Source organism: Bos grunniens, chromosome 11, assembly GCF_055505025.1.
Source record: "Bos grunniens cultivar Pamir isolate PY7600 chromosome 11, Bosgru_T2T1.0, whole genome shotgun sequence".
NCBI lineage: Eukaryota > Metazoa > Chordata > Mammalia > Artiodactyla > Bovidae > Bos > Bos grunniens.
The window spans coordinates 33,496,511-33,511,172 of NC_141175.1; the positions used below are offsets into that span (position 1 = coordinate 33,496,511).

The following is a 14,662-nucleotide window of genomic DNA, read 5'->3' on the forward strand; positions in this document are numbered from 1 at the left end:
AATCATGGGAACATCCTGCCAAACAACTATAAAAGTAAATATATACGGCAACTCTTTTCAGGTAGTGGACAACAAGTGTAAGACTGCTCCTTTGTCTTCTGAGTCCATTTCCTACCATGTCACAGAGTGCTGGAGTCTAAGAAGAAACAAAGTCCCACTGAGCTAAGGAGGCAGAGGTCAGAGCTTGAGGATGCTGAAGTGGCTGGAATCTGCAGAGCAGGCCCTTGGATAGGAGGGAGCTGGGCCCCAAGAAGTCCATGTGGGGGTTCCCTACTAGTTTGCAGCTGACGGCTAGGCTCTATATGCACACGATGAAATCACCTGAGGCTTACCAGATAACTATTGAGAGATTGAGAACAGAACTGACTAGTGGTGTGAGGAGAAGAGCCATCCTGGGGATACTAGAGTTTGGCTCTAGTGAGAGAGACTCCCTGGAGACAGACTCATGAGAGGGGGAAAGACTCAATAGTGAGACAGATTCATGAGAGTTAAGAGACCTCCTTAACACCTCATTAATAATACCCCTGGCATCCAGCTGAGATGCCACAAAAAGGATATGCCTTAGGAGTTAGACTCAGCCTAACAAAACCTAAAACCAAGAATCGACAAGATCTGCAAGAGGGACAGAATTTGGAGGCTGAGTCCTGCTAAATTAGATTAGAAGAATTTTGAACACACTTTGGGCTTCCTTCTGAGCCTTACTATTAAAGCAAAAGAGTGAAGCCTACACAAATTCAGTGTAATCTGTCAATAACTGAACTGCCTGCTGAATCAAAAATCAAATTCCTCTGAGGAAAATAAACAAACTGAGTCTCTACAGTGTATTATCTACAATGTCTGGTGTTAAATAAAAAGTCACTACTCATACAAAGAAACAATAATGTGATCCATAGTCAGGAAAAAAGTAGTCCATAGAAATTGAACCCAAGATGGTTCAGATATTGAACAAAAACTGTAAAGCAGCTATTATAAATTTCAAAGAGATAAAGAAAAATATGTTCAAAATGAGTAAAGAGAGAATCTCAGCAGAAAACTGGGAACTATACAAAAGAATCAAATGCAAATTCTAGAACTGGAAAGCCGTGAATTGAAAACTTCACTTGGTAGATTTAACAGATTGAAATCAGATCAATAGAGATTATGCAATCTAAAAGACAGAGGAAAAATGGAAAAAAAATAGTCTCAAGGACTACAGGAAAACTCAAATATCTTTAAAGTGCTGAAAGACATTTAAGAGTTAAGTGCTGAAAGACATTGAGACAGTTACTTATACCTCTTGGACAAATCACTACTATTCTTGGATGTCTCATATCTGAAATGAGAATGATACCTGCCACACACTGTTAAGAGTCTCAAATGAGATGAACAGGTAAACTTCTCCAGAATTGTAAAGTACTATTCAAATGGTTAAGTATCATTACTGTACACATATTGGTACATACTCACATAGGTCTATGTACTCAAAGGACTAGAAAAGTGGCAAAACAGCATCAACCATGTTTGGTCTTGAAATAGAAGCTACTGATGCCAAATTCAGTCTGTCAGCCAAAGATGAAACCTGTCTTCTAGTAGGAGGGATGACATCTTGTGAGAAGGAGATTCAGTACAAATGATTAAATGAAATCCCACTCGGTAATTAACAACAACTCTTTATAGTATAGCTACATTATTTGAAATGCTAAAAATTCCTAAAATATCAGATATATTCATAAGAAAAAATGCATTATTCATGCCACCACTTACTTCCAAATGAAACTAGAATTAAGAGTTGACTCTAATTTGTTGTTTAGGCTCCCCTTAAAATGATTCAAGATTATTAAGTTCTAAAAGTGAGTGAAAGTCACTCAGTCGTGTCTGACTCTTTGCGACCCCATGGACTATACAGTCCATGGAATTCTCTAGAACAGAATACTGGAGTGGGTAGCCTTTCCCTTCTCCAGGGGATCTTCCCAACCCAGGGATTGAACCCAGGTCTCCACATTGTAGGCAGGTTCTTCACCAGCTGCGTCACAAGGGAAGCCCAAGTTCTAAAAAGTGCCCATCTATTCAGGTTGCATCCTTCTACTGCCTACTTGATTGGTGAGACAGAACTTTTACATATGACTCGCTGATCCTGCAATGATAGTCTCCTGGTCTCTAACTGCACCCACAGGGCTACAAAATAAGATTATATTAGCTATGGCAAGGCAATTTTGCCAAAGTAATACTTTCATTTGATTATGCATATAAATATAACCAAACATGGTTTTAAAGAAAATCTTTCTCCCATTTAAGTATATAATAAGTGTTATTAAACTTGATGATCAGAGCAATCACCTAGAGAGGTTTTTTAAAATCAAGATTCCTCAGCTCCAACAAAACATCAAGTTTCCAGTGGACCTGGAGCCCAGCAATTTGTATTTTGAAGAATTTCCCCAGTAATTCTGATAAGTAGATAATTCTGATCTAAAAGAGACAGGAGGCAAATCTCCCTCTTTCTCTCTCTGTCTCTCACACACACACACTCATTCTCACCCTCTCTCTCCCATTCCCTCTTTCTTACCTGCTTCTGAAAAGAAACAGCTTATTCTAATAAGAAACTTCTATTACTTTCTGCTCCTCATTAAGCTAAAATTTGGTATGGTCAGACACAAAAACTCTAAAACAATAAAATGCCAGGTTACCTGGAACATCTCATTGATTCCTTCTCCAGTTTGAGCCGAAGTTTCAAAGTATAGGAACCCTTTGCTTTCAGCCCAAAGACGTCCTTCACTTTCATCAACACAGCGGTGCTTAGTACAGTCGATCTGAAATTGAGAGTTGGAGGCAGCGGAGAAGAGAATATTCCAACCTTGTCCCTCTAGAATAGGCCCAATGAGGTCTCTGTCAACCCTCTGCTGAGGCAAAAACTATTCTTAAGCTGAACCCCAGCACCAGTATATAAAATTACCAGGACCAAAAAATTACTAGCATTGAATATGGACTGATTTTCTGTGGCAAAACCACAAGTGCCTGCTACCAGCACTTTCTCCTGAGAAAGCTGCTACTGCTCATCTCTGTGGAAGTTGGCTTCATCACGTTTGCCACACACGGTCTGCTTTTCCACTTTTCCACAGGCCATTTTCCTGACTTCTGCCCCCTCCTCCAATCAGGTCAGAGTCTGATTACTAGGCTCCACCTCTCCTGCTCCCTCACCAATATCCATTCCCAAACATGGCACCAGAAAAAAATGGATAACATGCCAGGTTTTGTTTTTCAATTGTTTTTGTTTTAGGAACATATGTTTTGAAAAGCTGCCGATTCTTAACATTACAGATTACATAATTTTTTTCTTCTTATTTATTCCCCAAAACTCAGAGCTGCACTCTTCCCATAATGAACCTAGAAAGTTGAGCATTTCATCTCCAAAACAGTTACCTTATTGGCACACACTGCAAATACAATATTTTCCATGTTTCCATGAGGTCCAAGATCTTGCTTCATTTCTGCCAGCCATGTATCAAGGGCATCAAAGGAATCTTTCTGCCCAACGTCATAGACCAGTATCACACCCTGTGTGTCCTTGTAAAACTCATTACGAACCTTCACATAAAAAAAACAGATGCACAACATGTAGATATTGTGATTTTATAAAAGTACATCTCGCAGTCATTAACTTAGCAAAGTGTGTTCTTGTGTGTATTCACAGTGTTTACTAATTGTACTACTGGTCTTTGGAGGGCTTTTAATAAAATCAGAATAACATGATTTTCTTTAAAAGGTCTATTCGAATAGAAGGACTTGTAATGGATCTAACAGCCTTCTACCCTGTCCCTCCTTACCTCCAGTTCTACTCCCCAGAGGCAATCAATCTTTAATTGTTATCAGTAGGCCTTAAGAAGAACACAAATTGAATGAAGTTCTTCTTAGGAAGAACTAGGAAGGTGAGTGAACAATTAAAAAGAACTTAAGGCAAAAATGACACCAGTCTCAGCAACAAGGTATAGCCATTTACATATCACATCCAAAAGCTGGCTTTTCCCAGGAGGCTGGCCAGACCCTCCCTAGGACTCCTGGGTCTCACCAGCAACTCTGGAACTCTGAACTCTGAGTGTCTGTGTAATATGCAGTGGAAAACAGCACAGGCCCTGGAATCAGATCCGGGTTCACACTTACTTACTAGTTGTGTGATCTTGGGCAAGTCCCTTAACCTCTCTGCGTCTCAGTTTCCTCATCTGTAAAATGGGGATAATACTACTTACTTCATAGGGTTATTATGAGGAGTAAATGAGATCAAGAAGGCAGAGCCCCTAAATGGTGCCTGGGAAACAACGTGTATCAGCACCTTCTCCCTTCCTTCCTTGCATTCATTCTCTGAGGTTCTTATCAGCCATGGCAACTCGCCTCTGGGGCGTATTTTCTGGGAAGAGGGAGCAGGAAGTGCAGGGTGTGAAGTGGGAGAGGCACTAACCTGACAGGTTAGGTGGATGAGGAGTCACACTGACAGACTACGGATTTCAGGCCAAAATCCCAGTAAGAATCTTGACAGAGGCCATGTATTATGTGTTCTTTTCAGAAAAATCTGGTAAGTACTGAGACCTATGCTGGATATGTGGTAAGAACAAAGACCTCTCTCACACATCTGGCATGAAGTATCTACGGGTTTCTAAGCATAGAGAGACACCTGTGCCAAGAATGTAAGTGCCTCTTAACTTACAGAAACATAGGAAGCTATCCCCTAAAATCCAACCCAACATAATCAGAGTGAATTTAACATGATGAAGACCAGGAAGGCGTCCTTTCCCCTCAGTACTTAGGGTCCTCAGCCCTCGAGCAGCAGCTACAGGGGGGCTTTCCCTTCTGTCCGGACTCCTGTTGCCTGACTCCCACATCACATTCTCCAGGTTCCTTAACTCATCCTTCTTCCACCGACTCCTCTTCCCTCCATTGCTCCCACTCCAGTCTGCTGCCACAGTTCCCCAAACCCTGTCCTGGGCCCTCGTCCTTTCTTTGTTATCCTTCTTCCCAACTCAGCAAAGTCAACCACTTGCACAGTTTCAACTGTGAGAACCTGCAAGACGAGTCCTTTCATCTGTGCTTTCTGCATTTCCACGTAGCTCTAGACTCCCAGCTCAATGCCCTGTTGGAACCTCAGATTCAATCCGTATAACAGGAAACCCTCCACCTCATTCCTTCCTCCACTTTTCCTTCTCTTGAACATCTAGTGATGAAAGCAGCACACCCTTCTCTGAGTCACTTGGGTTGACAGCCTGGTGTTAGCCTCTGCTGCTCTCCTGTCCCTCTGCTCAGACAATTCTGCAGAAGCCGCCTCCACCATGCTTCCTGCACTATCACTTCCTTTCCATTTTCGTTGCCAATATTATCTCTTGATTGCATGACTGTTCAAGTCTTCTAAGCAATCTCCCTAGCAACACTATACACTGTGCATATGTATCTTTTTTAAAGCCCTGGCTCAAAAATTCTTTCCTGTTTCTCTAGTGCACACTCTCCAAAGTTCAAACCCTTATAATTGACATTAACAGTTTCTGAACAGTCCTCCACCCACTTTTCAGCCTTGTCCCCCAACCCATCTCCTGTACTTCAAACTGGATAATCTCATTCTCCAAACTTGCCCTGCTGCTGCTGCTGCTGCTAAGTCGCTTCAGTCGTGTCCGACTCTGTGCGACCCCATAGACGGCAGCCCACAAGGCTCCCCCATCCCTGGGATTCTCCAGGCAAGAACATTGGAGTGGGTTGCCATTTCCTTCTCCAATGGATGAAAGTGAAAAGTGAAAGTGAAGACGCTCAGTCGTATCCCAATCTTAGCAACGCCACGGACTGCAGCCTACCAGGCTCCTCCATCCATGGGATTTTCCAGGCAAGAGTACTGGAGTGGGTTGCCATTGCCTTCTCCTATGCCCTCCTAATTCCACCTGGAAATGGACACCTCTTCATCTTCCACTTTCCAAGGTCAAGCTATAATACTGTATCTTTCATGTAGCTTTTTCTTCTCCCTTCCTCACCATCTGGTCCCCTCCACCTGCAAAACAGAATGCAATCTCTATATCCCCTGGAATACCACAGCATTTTGTACTTCTAAGAGCACTCATGTCACTTCCTGTCTAGTTTCATAGTTAGTGGCATAGCTAGCTGTCTTCCCCACTAGACTATAAGTGGTGTGAAGGCACATATCACCTTTGTGTCAGTCCCTGGGCCTAGCAGGTATAAATGTTTGACACATATTTGTTTAATCAAATGGCTGAATGTGCTATAGTAAAGAACAGAAGTAGAGGCCAAAGAGGAAAAGAAAATTGCAAGGTGCAGATCATGCTGTCCAAAGTGAGATTTGTGTATAAAAAGAGAATTTAAAAAGCTCAATGGATTTCTCTTTCAAAGGACTCAAGTTCAATTCTGGGTTCAGCAACTATCTACCTATGTTACCTTGAGTGAGTGACTTTATTACCTCAAACCTGAGTATCCTTAGGCCCAAGTGGATGCCTCAGTGGTGCCTTAGAATCCTATTATTCTTATCTCCCCAAAGAGCAGTCTACTGTTAGTCCTGGCAGACTTAATCCACAGTTTAATTAAATAGGATGCTAAGAGAACTGGGACCATTGAACTTTAAAGCAGAGATGGCACACTTTTCAAGCTTGTAGGTTAGAAAAAGCTGTTAGTTTAATATCACTCAGGCCTCAGAAAGTTATTATAGACCCACTAACTCATTCCAATAAACCCCAGGATTCAGTTGTGTGTGCGAGGGGAAGCAAGACTCATGGCAAGACACAGGCCACCTTTCTCTTGGGCGGGAGTCCCCCCTCCGACACTTCCCTCTGAGATCACTTTACCTGACACGCTGAGGGACCATCTTTTCTCAGTAGGCCCTTTGGGTTAACCTGGTGGGTTGGACTGCTGACAGTGGAAGCTCCAACACAGAACAGGTGCTAAGGATCTGAGGAAGCCTGGGACCCCGAGGATGAACGTGGGTGCTTCACTAGGCATGTGCTGAGCAACGGGGTATGCTGGTCAGTTGAGGGCTTAGAAAGATGATGGTTTTGGCTTTGTCAAAAAGGAGGGTTTGAGCTATAGACAGCAAAAATTTGACAAAAAAGGAGAGATCAAGGCTATTTTGGAGAAAAGGTACTTCAGAAGTGATGATTTTAAGGCACTTCTGTTAATTATACTTCTATTTCTGTGAGCTGCTGAAAAAAAGCTATTGAAATTGTGAGCTGCATTAGTAAGATGCTAGTGTCTAATGACAGAAAGTAACAGAAGACTCAGTCTTCTTCACCAGTCAGACAATATCTGGAAGGCTGTGCTCAGTTCTCAGCTCCCTGTCGGCTCACTAGAGGTTATCCAACAGAAGGCATTAGCGAGAATAAAAAATGTTTCACCTTGAAAGAAGCAAATTAACAAATATTAGGAGGTCTCTTGCAGAAGCACAGACTCAGTGTATGTTGCTTCAAAAACAAGACCAGAATCAGTGGCAAAAGTCAAAGGAAGGCAGCCTTCACAACAGAGAAGTCGTTAATATGGAGTTTTTAACTCTAAAGGATTAACTTGTGAAGGGGTGAGACCCCATCATTAAAGAAAAGCACTCTTCAAACTCTTACAGTCTGCACCACTCAAAACTGTCCCGTGAATTATACTGTCCCTGGATTCCCACCAACCTACATAACTCTTACTTCTCCATCAACACTCAGTTTAAATGCTGCTTCCTTCAACAGGATTTCCTGACTTTCCAGATAAGCTAGGTGTGGGTATTAAGTGCTCCCAAGCATTCTGTCCTTTGTTTAACATGTGTCTTCTCTGACATGTTTATGTGTCGTGAAAATAGGGGTTGTGTATTCCCAGTCTGCAGCATCAAAACTGGCATGCTGCTATCTGGTAAATGAATAATGGCCATCAATCAGGAATGCTACGGAAAGAAATCCTACGATGACAGAAATCTGGACCACACTGATTCTCAGGCATCTCCTAACTCTCCACGTACATAACTTGGGTGTAACCTAAGATTAATGTTAGCATTTCTGGTAGTCAGAATCTATGTCAAACTTCTGGCCACTGAGAGCCTCCATGCCTTTTTCACTGACAATGTTCTATACTTGTGAAATTGATATAACCATTATAAGGCTTCACAATCAAAAGGAATTCATTCATTTTACCTAAATATCTGGGTGTCACAAGATGGAAGATTAAATAGACATTAAGTTACGTTTCCTCTGGGCAGATGAAGTAGATGTACTTTTCCCTATTATTTCCACTAAGCACAAGTAAAATTCCTGGATACTATATATATAAATACATATAACATACATAAGAAGACTCTGGAAAGTGGAGAGAAGAAGGCAGACAAGCAAGGGACCTTGGGACCTGAGGAATGACACAGCGGTGAGTTTCCCAGGTTTTCTTTTCCTCATGTATCCAAAATTTAGAGCTGGAGAAGTACAACTTGGAAATACCAATGAGTACAGACCAATAAAAGCCTAACAAAAGGCTGCTCTCTTTAGTGAAAGACCAGGAAAGACAAAGAACTTTACATGATAACCACTCTCCTCCAAACTGACACCTCAAGAAAACACTATCTACCCACACCTACTCAAGCAAAGGCACAGTGGAAATTTTAGAAAAATTAATTACTGAAAAAATAGAATGACTAAAATAAAAAGCTCAGGAGTTGTGTTCAACAGCAGAATGGAGGAGATGGTGGAAAGAATCAGTGAAACAGAAGGCAAGATAATAAAAATTACCTAATCTGAACAACAGAGAGGAAATAAACTTTAAAAAAAAGAAAGAAAGAAAAGAAAAAAGAAACAAAAAAGGAAAAGAGCAGAGCCTTAGGAACCTGTGACACTATAACAAGATCAGAGTCCAGGAAGGAGAGGATAAATATGGTAAGGCTGAAAAAGAACTAAAGAAATAATGGCTGAAAACTTTCCAAATTTGTCAAGAGATGTAAGCCTACACATATAAGAAGCTGAGAAAACCCCAAACAGGAAAAACTCAAAGAAATCCATGCCAATAGACATCATAATTAAACCTCTAATAACTAAAGACAAAGGAAAAAAATCATAAGAGCAATAGGAAAGAAAAAAAGAAAATGACACCTCTCTGAACCTATTGGTAATTAAGTTAACCTTCCCAATAAATCTTTCGGTCAGAAACCCCATTCTTCCCTGAAAGCGTTGAAATTATTGGGGCCAAGAGGCTCAGGGAGTATAAAAGCTGGCATGAAAACAACAAATGATAAGGAAATATAAGTAAAGAAAAGGAAAATAATCATATGAGGAGAAATGATTCTCACATAACATGAAAGAACCTTTACACAGTTGAAGAGAAATTAGAGAAAACAGCAAAGTAGGAAGTTTTCTGTCATATGTACTATTTTTCCCATGAAATACAATGCTTAAAACACTGCTGCTTTCTTAATGCAGAGTTGAAACAATTTTACAGTAGAAATTTCTAAGCTTAAGATGAAATGGACCTAATCTTATATTAAAAAAGTAGTGACGATGTTAAAAAAGCAAAGTGGGGGGAAAAGACATTTCAAATGACAGCAGATTTCTCATCAGAAACCATGAGGCCAGAGGAAAGAAGCACACTATTTTTCAAATGCTGAAACAAAAGAAAGAAGAAAAATTGTTAACTGAGCAGGACTCCATGGAGCGTTTTCAGGACAGACTCCTCCCCCATATCCTCTGCTATAGCTCCTCTTTTAAGTACCTAGATAATAGTATCTGATGCACACTTCCTGAGCTGTTTTACAGATGCTAAAACCGCCACCAGTGGAAGAAATGAACTACTTAATGACCAAGAGCAAGAAGCACCCCCAGACCTACTGGTGCCTAAGGATAGAGAATGCCAACCCCTGCCCTATTACTTCACCATCAAACAATCAGAGAATTGTGCAACAGCTGATGTCATACCCTGCGACCCTCCCTCCCTCACCTTTAAAAATGCTTTGACGAAAAACCCTTTAGGAATTTTGGGGTTTGTTCTGTGTTTTAGCAGTTCCCAACTACTTGCTTGGCACTCTGCAATAAACACTGTACTTTCCTTCACCATAACCCATTGTCAGTAGAATTGAATTTACTGTGCAAGGGCAAGCGGACCCAAGTTTGGTCTGGTAACAATACCAACCCAGAATCCCATACCTGCAATAAAAAAGAAAAGTCTTCAAGACCAAAGGGAAACCAAAACATTCTCAATCAAGGAAAACTAAGAGAATCTGTTGCCACCAGACTTACACTAAAAGAATGGCTAAAGGAGTCCTCTAAATAGAAAGGATGAAAGATGCAGCCTTGGAATGTTAGGGGAGGCACACTAACCGAAAGCACCCACACTGGCCAGGTACCATAATAACCATCTGTGTGAGTTATTTCACAACAGGAGGTCCTAGTTAAGGAACACGCAACTAACAAGCCACCACCTACTGGAAGAATTTGGGAAAGGTCAAAAGGAGACAACACGTGTCCTACCACCTCCCAGAATCCTTCTCGCTGGCATCCATTCTGGCTGAACAACGCATGCACCACCAGGAAGGACCCTGAATCAGAATGACTGACTGAAAAAAACCTGGAAACTCATCCTAGCACCATAAAATCCAAGACTGCAAGCCATGCGGCAGAGCAGTCCTCCTGAGTTCCCTTACCCCACTGCTCTCCACCCAGGCACCCCTTCCCAGTAAAGTCTCTTGCTTTGTCAGCACGTCTGTCTCCTCAGTCAATTCTTTTCTGAGTGTTAGACAAGAGCCCCCTTTTGGGCCCTGGAAGGGCCCCCCCTTCCTGCAATAGGAACACAACGAAAGATGAAAGAGTAGGGCAAGCAAAACTATGAGTAAACACAATATGCTTTCCTTGTCTCTCATTCTCTAAATTATGTTTGACAGTTAACCAAAAATTAAACACTACTGTGGTTCTCTTGTATGTAGACAAAATATTGAAGATGATTATAAATGGGAGAGGATAAAGGGACATAAAAGGAGGAATAGTTTCTACAGCCCACTAAAGTTGTTAAACTAATAACAGTAGACTGTGATAACATGTAGTGTAGTAAGTAGAGTGTCCACCAATAAAGCTATGCAGAAAGATTTACTCAGAAACACTATAGACAAATCAAAATGGAATTCAGAAAGCATTCAAGTAACCCACGGGAAGACAGGAAAAAGAAAATAGAAATAAAAAATAGAAAACAAAAAGTAAAATAGCAGACTTAAGCCCTAACATATCAATAGTTACAGAAAAATAAGTGGGCTAAGGACAAAAATTGGCATCATACTTAAAAAAGAAAAATGACTGAACTATGTATTGTCCTCTAAGAAAGTCACTTCAAATATAAAGATAAAGGCAGGTTGAAAGTGCAAAGATAGAAAAAGATGTATCGTGCAAATATTAATCAAAAGAAAGAAGAAATGCCTATATTAACATCAGATAAAATAGACATTAGGAAGAAAATTATCAGAGACACAGGCAGACAGTATACAATAACAACATTATATAATGAATACAAAGCAATCCTAAATGTATATGTACCAAACAAGACAGCTGCAAATACGTGAAGCAAAAACTGAAAAGAGAAATAGACAAATCCACAGTTACAGTTGGAAACTTCAAAACCCCTCTTTTAACAACTAACAGAACAACTAAACAGAAAAAAAGCAAGGATATAAAAGAATTCATCAACACAACTGACCAAAAGGATCTAATGAATATTTAAAAAACATTTTATCCATCAATAGCAGAATACACATTCTTTTTAAGTGCCCACATAACATTTACCAAGACAGGCCACATCCTGAGCCAGGAAAAAAACCTCAATAAATTTTAAAGAATTGAAATCATACAGTATGTTCTCTGATCACAGTATGTTCTCTGAAATCAAACTAGAAATCAGTAACAGAAAGATAACAGGAAAATTTCTAAACACTTGGAAACTAAACAACATACTTCTAAATAATCCATAGGTCAAACAGAAAATCTCAAAGGAAATTTTGAAAAGAAGTGTATAAATGAAAATGAAAATACAACATACCAAAATTTGTGGGATACAGCTATGCAGTGCTGAGAGGAGAATTTATAATACTAAATTCTTACATTAGAAAAGGTGAACATCTCAAATCAATAACCTAAGCTCTCTTCTCTATAAGAAGAATAGAATAAATCCATAGCAAGCAGAAGGAAGGAAATAATAAAGACAAAAGCAGAAATGAAACGGCCAAACTAGAAAGAGTAAAGAGACTCCTTATGGAAAAAGAAAAACAGACGGAAGGAAAACCAAAGGAGAACGGCCATGAGATTCACTTTGAGACTACTGACGACTGATAGGGAGATGAAAGGAAACGAAGTGAAGCTGCTTTAACTTCTTCTGGGGGGAGAGAACACACGACTGAGGAGTGCCCTGGAAAACCCCCCTAGAACCCTGCCTCAAACGGTTGGTTCACTTCTGAATTCCTAAGCCTCAGGATGAATGTAATTATCTTTTCACGTTCTAGGCTAAGGCACAAAGTGAAAAGCAACAGTCTTTTGAAGGTTAAAATGTCTTATCTAAGTGTTCGAAAGATTAGCAACAAAATTTCCTACCACTATTTAAGGAGACAGTACAAAAGACCAACAGATGTCCATTAAGTTAAGGCACAAACACTGGCTAAATTTACCTATTTTTACACATGACTTGAATATTTGTTGTTTTGATAATTCAGGAGCATTCCTTCAACCCATTGACAATACTGGGTATAGATTTTTCTCAAAAAGGCTTTCTTACCTCGTAGAAGAAGGGATCTCCAGCCATATCAAAGATGTTAACTTTGATTTCTCTGTCTCTGACTTGTACCCTGAAATGTTCAAATGAAAACAATCCCAAAGAGGGTCATGGCTTCTGTACTCATGTTAATATCATTTATGTTGCTTATGAATTTCAAAAGGTTATGTGAATGAAATTTAAGAGGCTTTTTTAGAACAAGCACTCCCATTTAGCTTCACCTTACCACGACAGTTCAGTCTATTCCCCGTACAAAACAAACGGTAGCTATTACTGTGCTGCTAAAACAAATTTATTTGGACAGTAGGAGCAAGATGAAGAAAACCAAAATGCTTTACTTCACTTAGTATGACATCTTAATTACTACTGGTTGTGCTTGTTACCATGCAGTACAATAAATGGTACAAATAAATAGTACAAAGTTGTATTACTGTTTTAATGATGTTTGTTCAATTTTCTTATGATCTTCATTTGAGCAAGGATAACAGTCAATCTTTTTCAGAAATTTGGAAGTAGAGAAAAGAAAAGGGAAATAACAACCATTCACATTAGAATTAACTACTGCTAACATCAGAGCATTCTTGCTCCTAGTCCTTTTATTTTCTAGAGAAAAATCACTACTGGAAAATGAATCAATGAAACATTATAAATAACTCAAACACTAAAGAAAAGTACAAAGATGAAAGCTTAAAAGTAACCCCAAAGCCTACCACCCAGAAAAAAAACCTTCATTAACACAGATGAGCATCACTGTAGACTTCTTTTTTATATATAGATAAGAATGATAAACATCAATATTTTTATAAAATTGGGATTATATTAATTTAAAATAAAAGAAAATTTTACTTTTCACTGAATTTAACAAAAGAAAGAAAAAGAAACTGAAGTAAACTGGGGGGAATTACTGAGTTTTAAATATAAATGTTATTCATTACAGAAATAGCATTTCCTAAAAAATTCCTCTAAGGTTAAGAATAGAGATTATTAACAATAAATCAACAGATTAGAGTTCTGTTTTTTAAGTAACATGCTTCAGACAGCATTGGTAGGACTCCCTCTGTGGACTACAAGGAAATAGCACCTGCTCTCATTGTTTCTATATTACCTCCTGCTTTGTTCATGATTATAATTCCCTGTCCAAGTTTATAACATGCACTTTCTATTCTGAAACCATAATTCCTGCAGTTGTTTTATATCACTTGTATATTTAAATCAGACTAACCACTACTCATCTCATCGTGATTTCTTCAGTCCTGAATTCTCTGCCATATTTCATCAGTCCTAAGATGCACATTTCCTTTCATTTTAACAACTGTGAATTCAGGATCTGTCTCATAAAAGGATGTGAGAACAGCAAAACAAAACAAAATATTTAAGAGTTTGAGAGCATCTGGAGAAGATCTTATATAACAACTCCTATTAGAAAGTTCTGTCACATAGCAGCTGAGAAGGGATGGAACTGAAGTTTATAAAATCAGGAAGTAACATAAATTGTTTACAAATTGGAACTCAAAACAGGGCAGTTTACTTCAGAAGTCTGACAGAGGATATTACCTTAAGAAAAATGGTAATTCATTACCTCAAGCCAGTGCTTTCCTAAACTGTGTCCTGAAGACCACTTGAATCATAATTATGGAAAGAGGGGGAGAGTGTTTATATTGTAGAGTCCTGTGCCCCACCTCAGCCCCAGTAAATCAGAATCTTACTGGATGAAGCTTGGGAATCTTCATTTTTACAGACTCTGCAAATAGTTCTTAAGCATACTGTGATTTGAAGGATGGAGTGGGCTTCAATTGTTTTGACTGCTCAAAGAGTACCTCCCCTCCTCCTGCCAACTGTGGTTTAAATGGGTTCTTCCATCTTCTTTTTTGATGCCACTCTGCTGGCCACAGCTAACAGAACTGGGGAAAGGCGCCTGTCACCACCTGGACAATCAAAACCTTCCCTGGGA

The 14,662-nt window shown here is 39.6% G+C and overlaps 1 protein-coding gene across 8 annotated transcripts in view; it reads right to left on the reverse strand.

Annotated features, from left to right (window-relative positions):
* The window catches only part of DNAJC27 (DnaJ heat shock protein family (Hsp40) member C27), a 39,372-nt gene that overhangs the window by 12,276 nt on the left and 12,434 nt on the right, over window positions 1-14,662 (reverse strand). Inside the window, exons 3-6 of one of the 8 annotated variants that reach the window (XM_086325865.1) lie at window positions 12,715-12,784; window positions 4,135-4,193; window positions 3,397-3,561; window positions 2,664-2,786 (exon numbers count right to left, since the gene is read on the reverse strand). In XM_086325865.1, the coding sequence (XP_086181991.1) occupies window positions 2,664-2,786; window positions 3,397-3,462 (189 nt within the window). In that variant the 5' untranslated portion in view covers window positions 3,463-3,561; window positions 4,135-4,193; window positions 12,715-12,784. Of the gene's footprint in view, window positions 1-2,663; window positions 2,787-3,396; window positions 3,562-4,134; window positions 5,999-12,714; window positions 12,785-14,662 lie in introns of all 8 variants that reach the window. The other 7 variants (XM_086325861.1, XM_086325864.1, XM_086325863.1 and 4 more) reach the window with 7 other exon arrangements.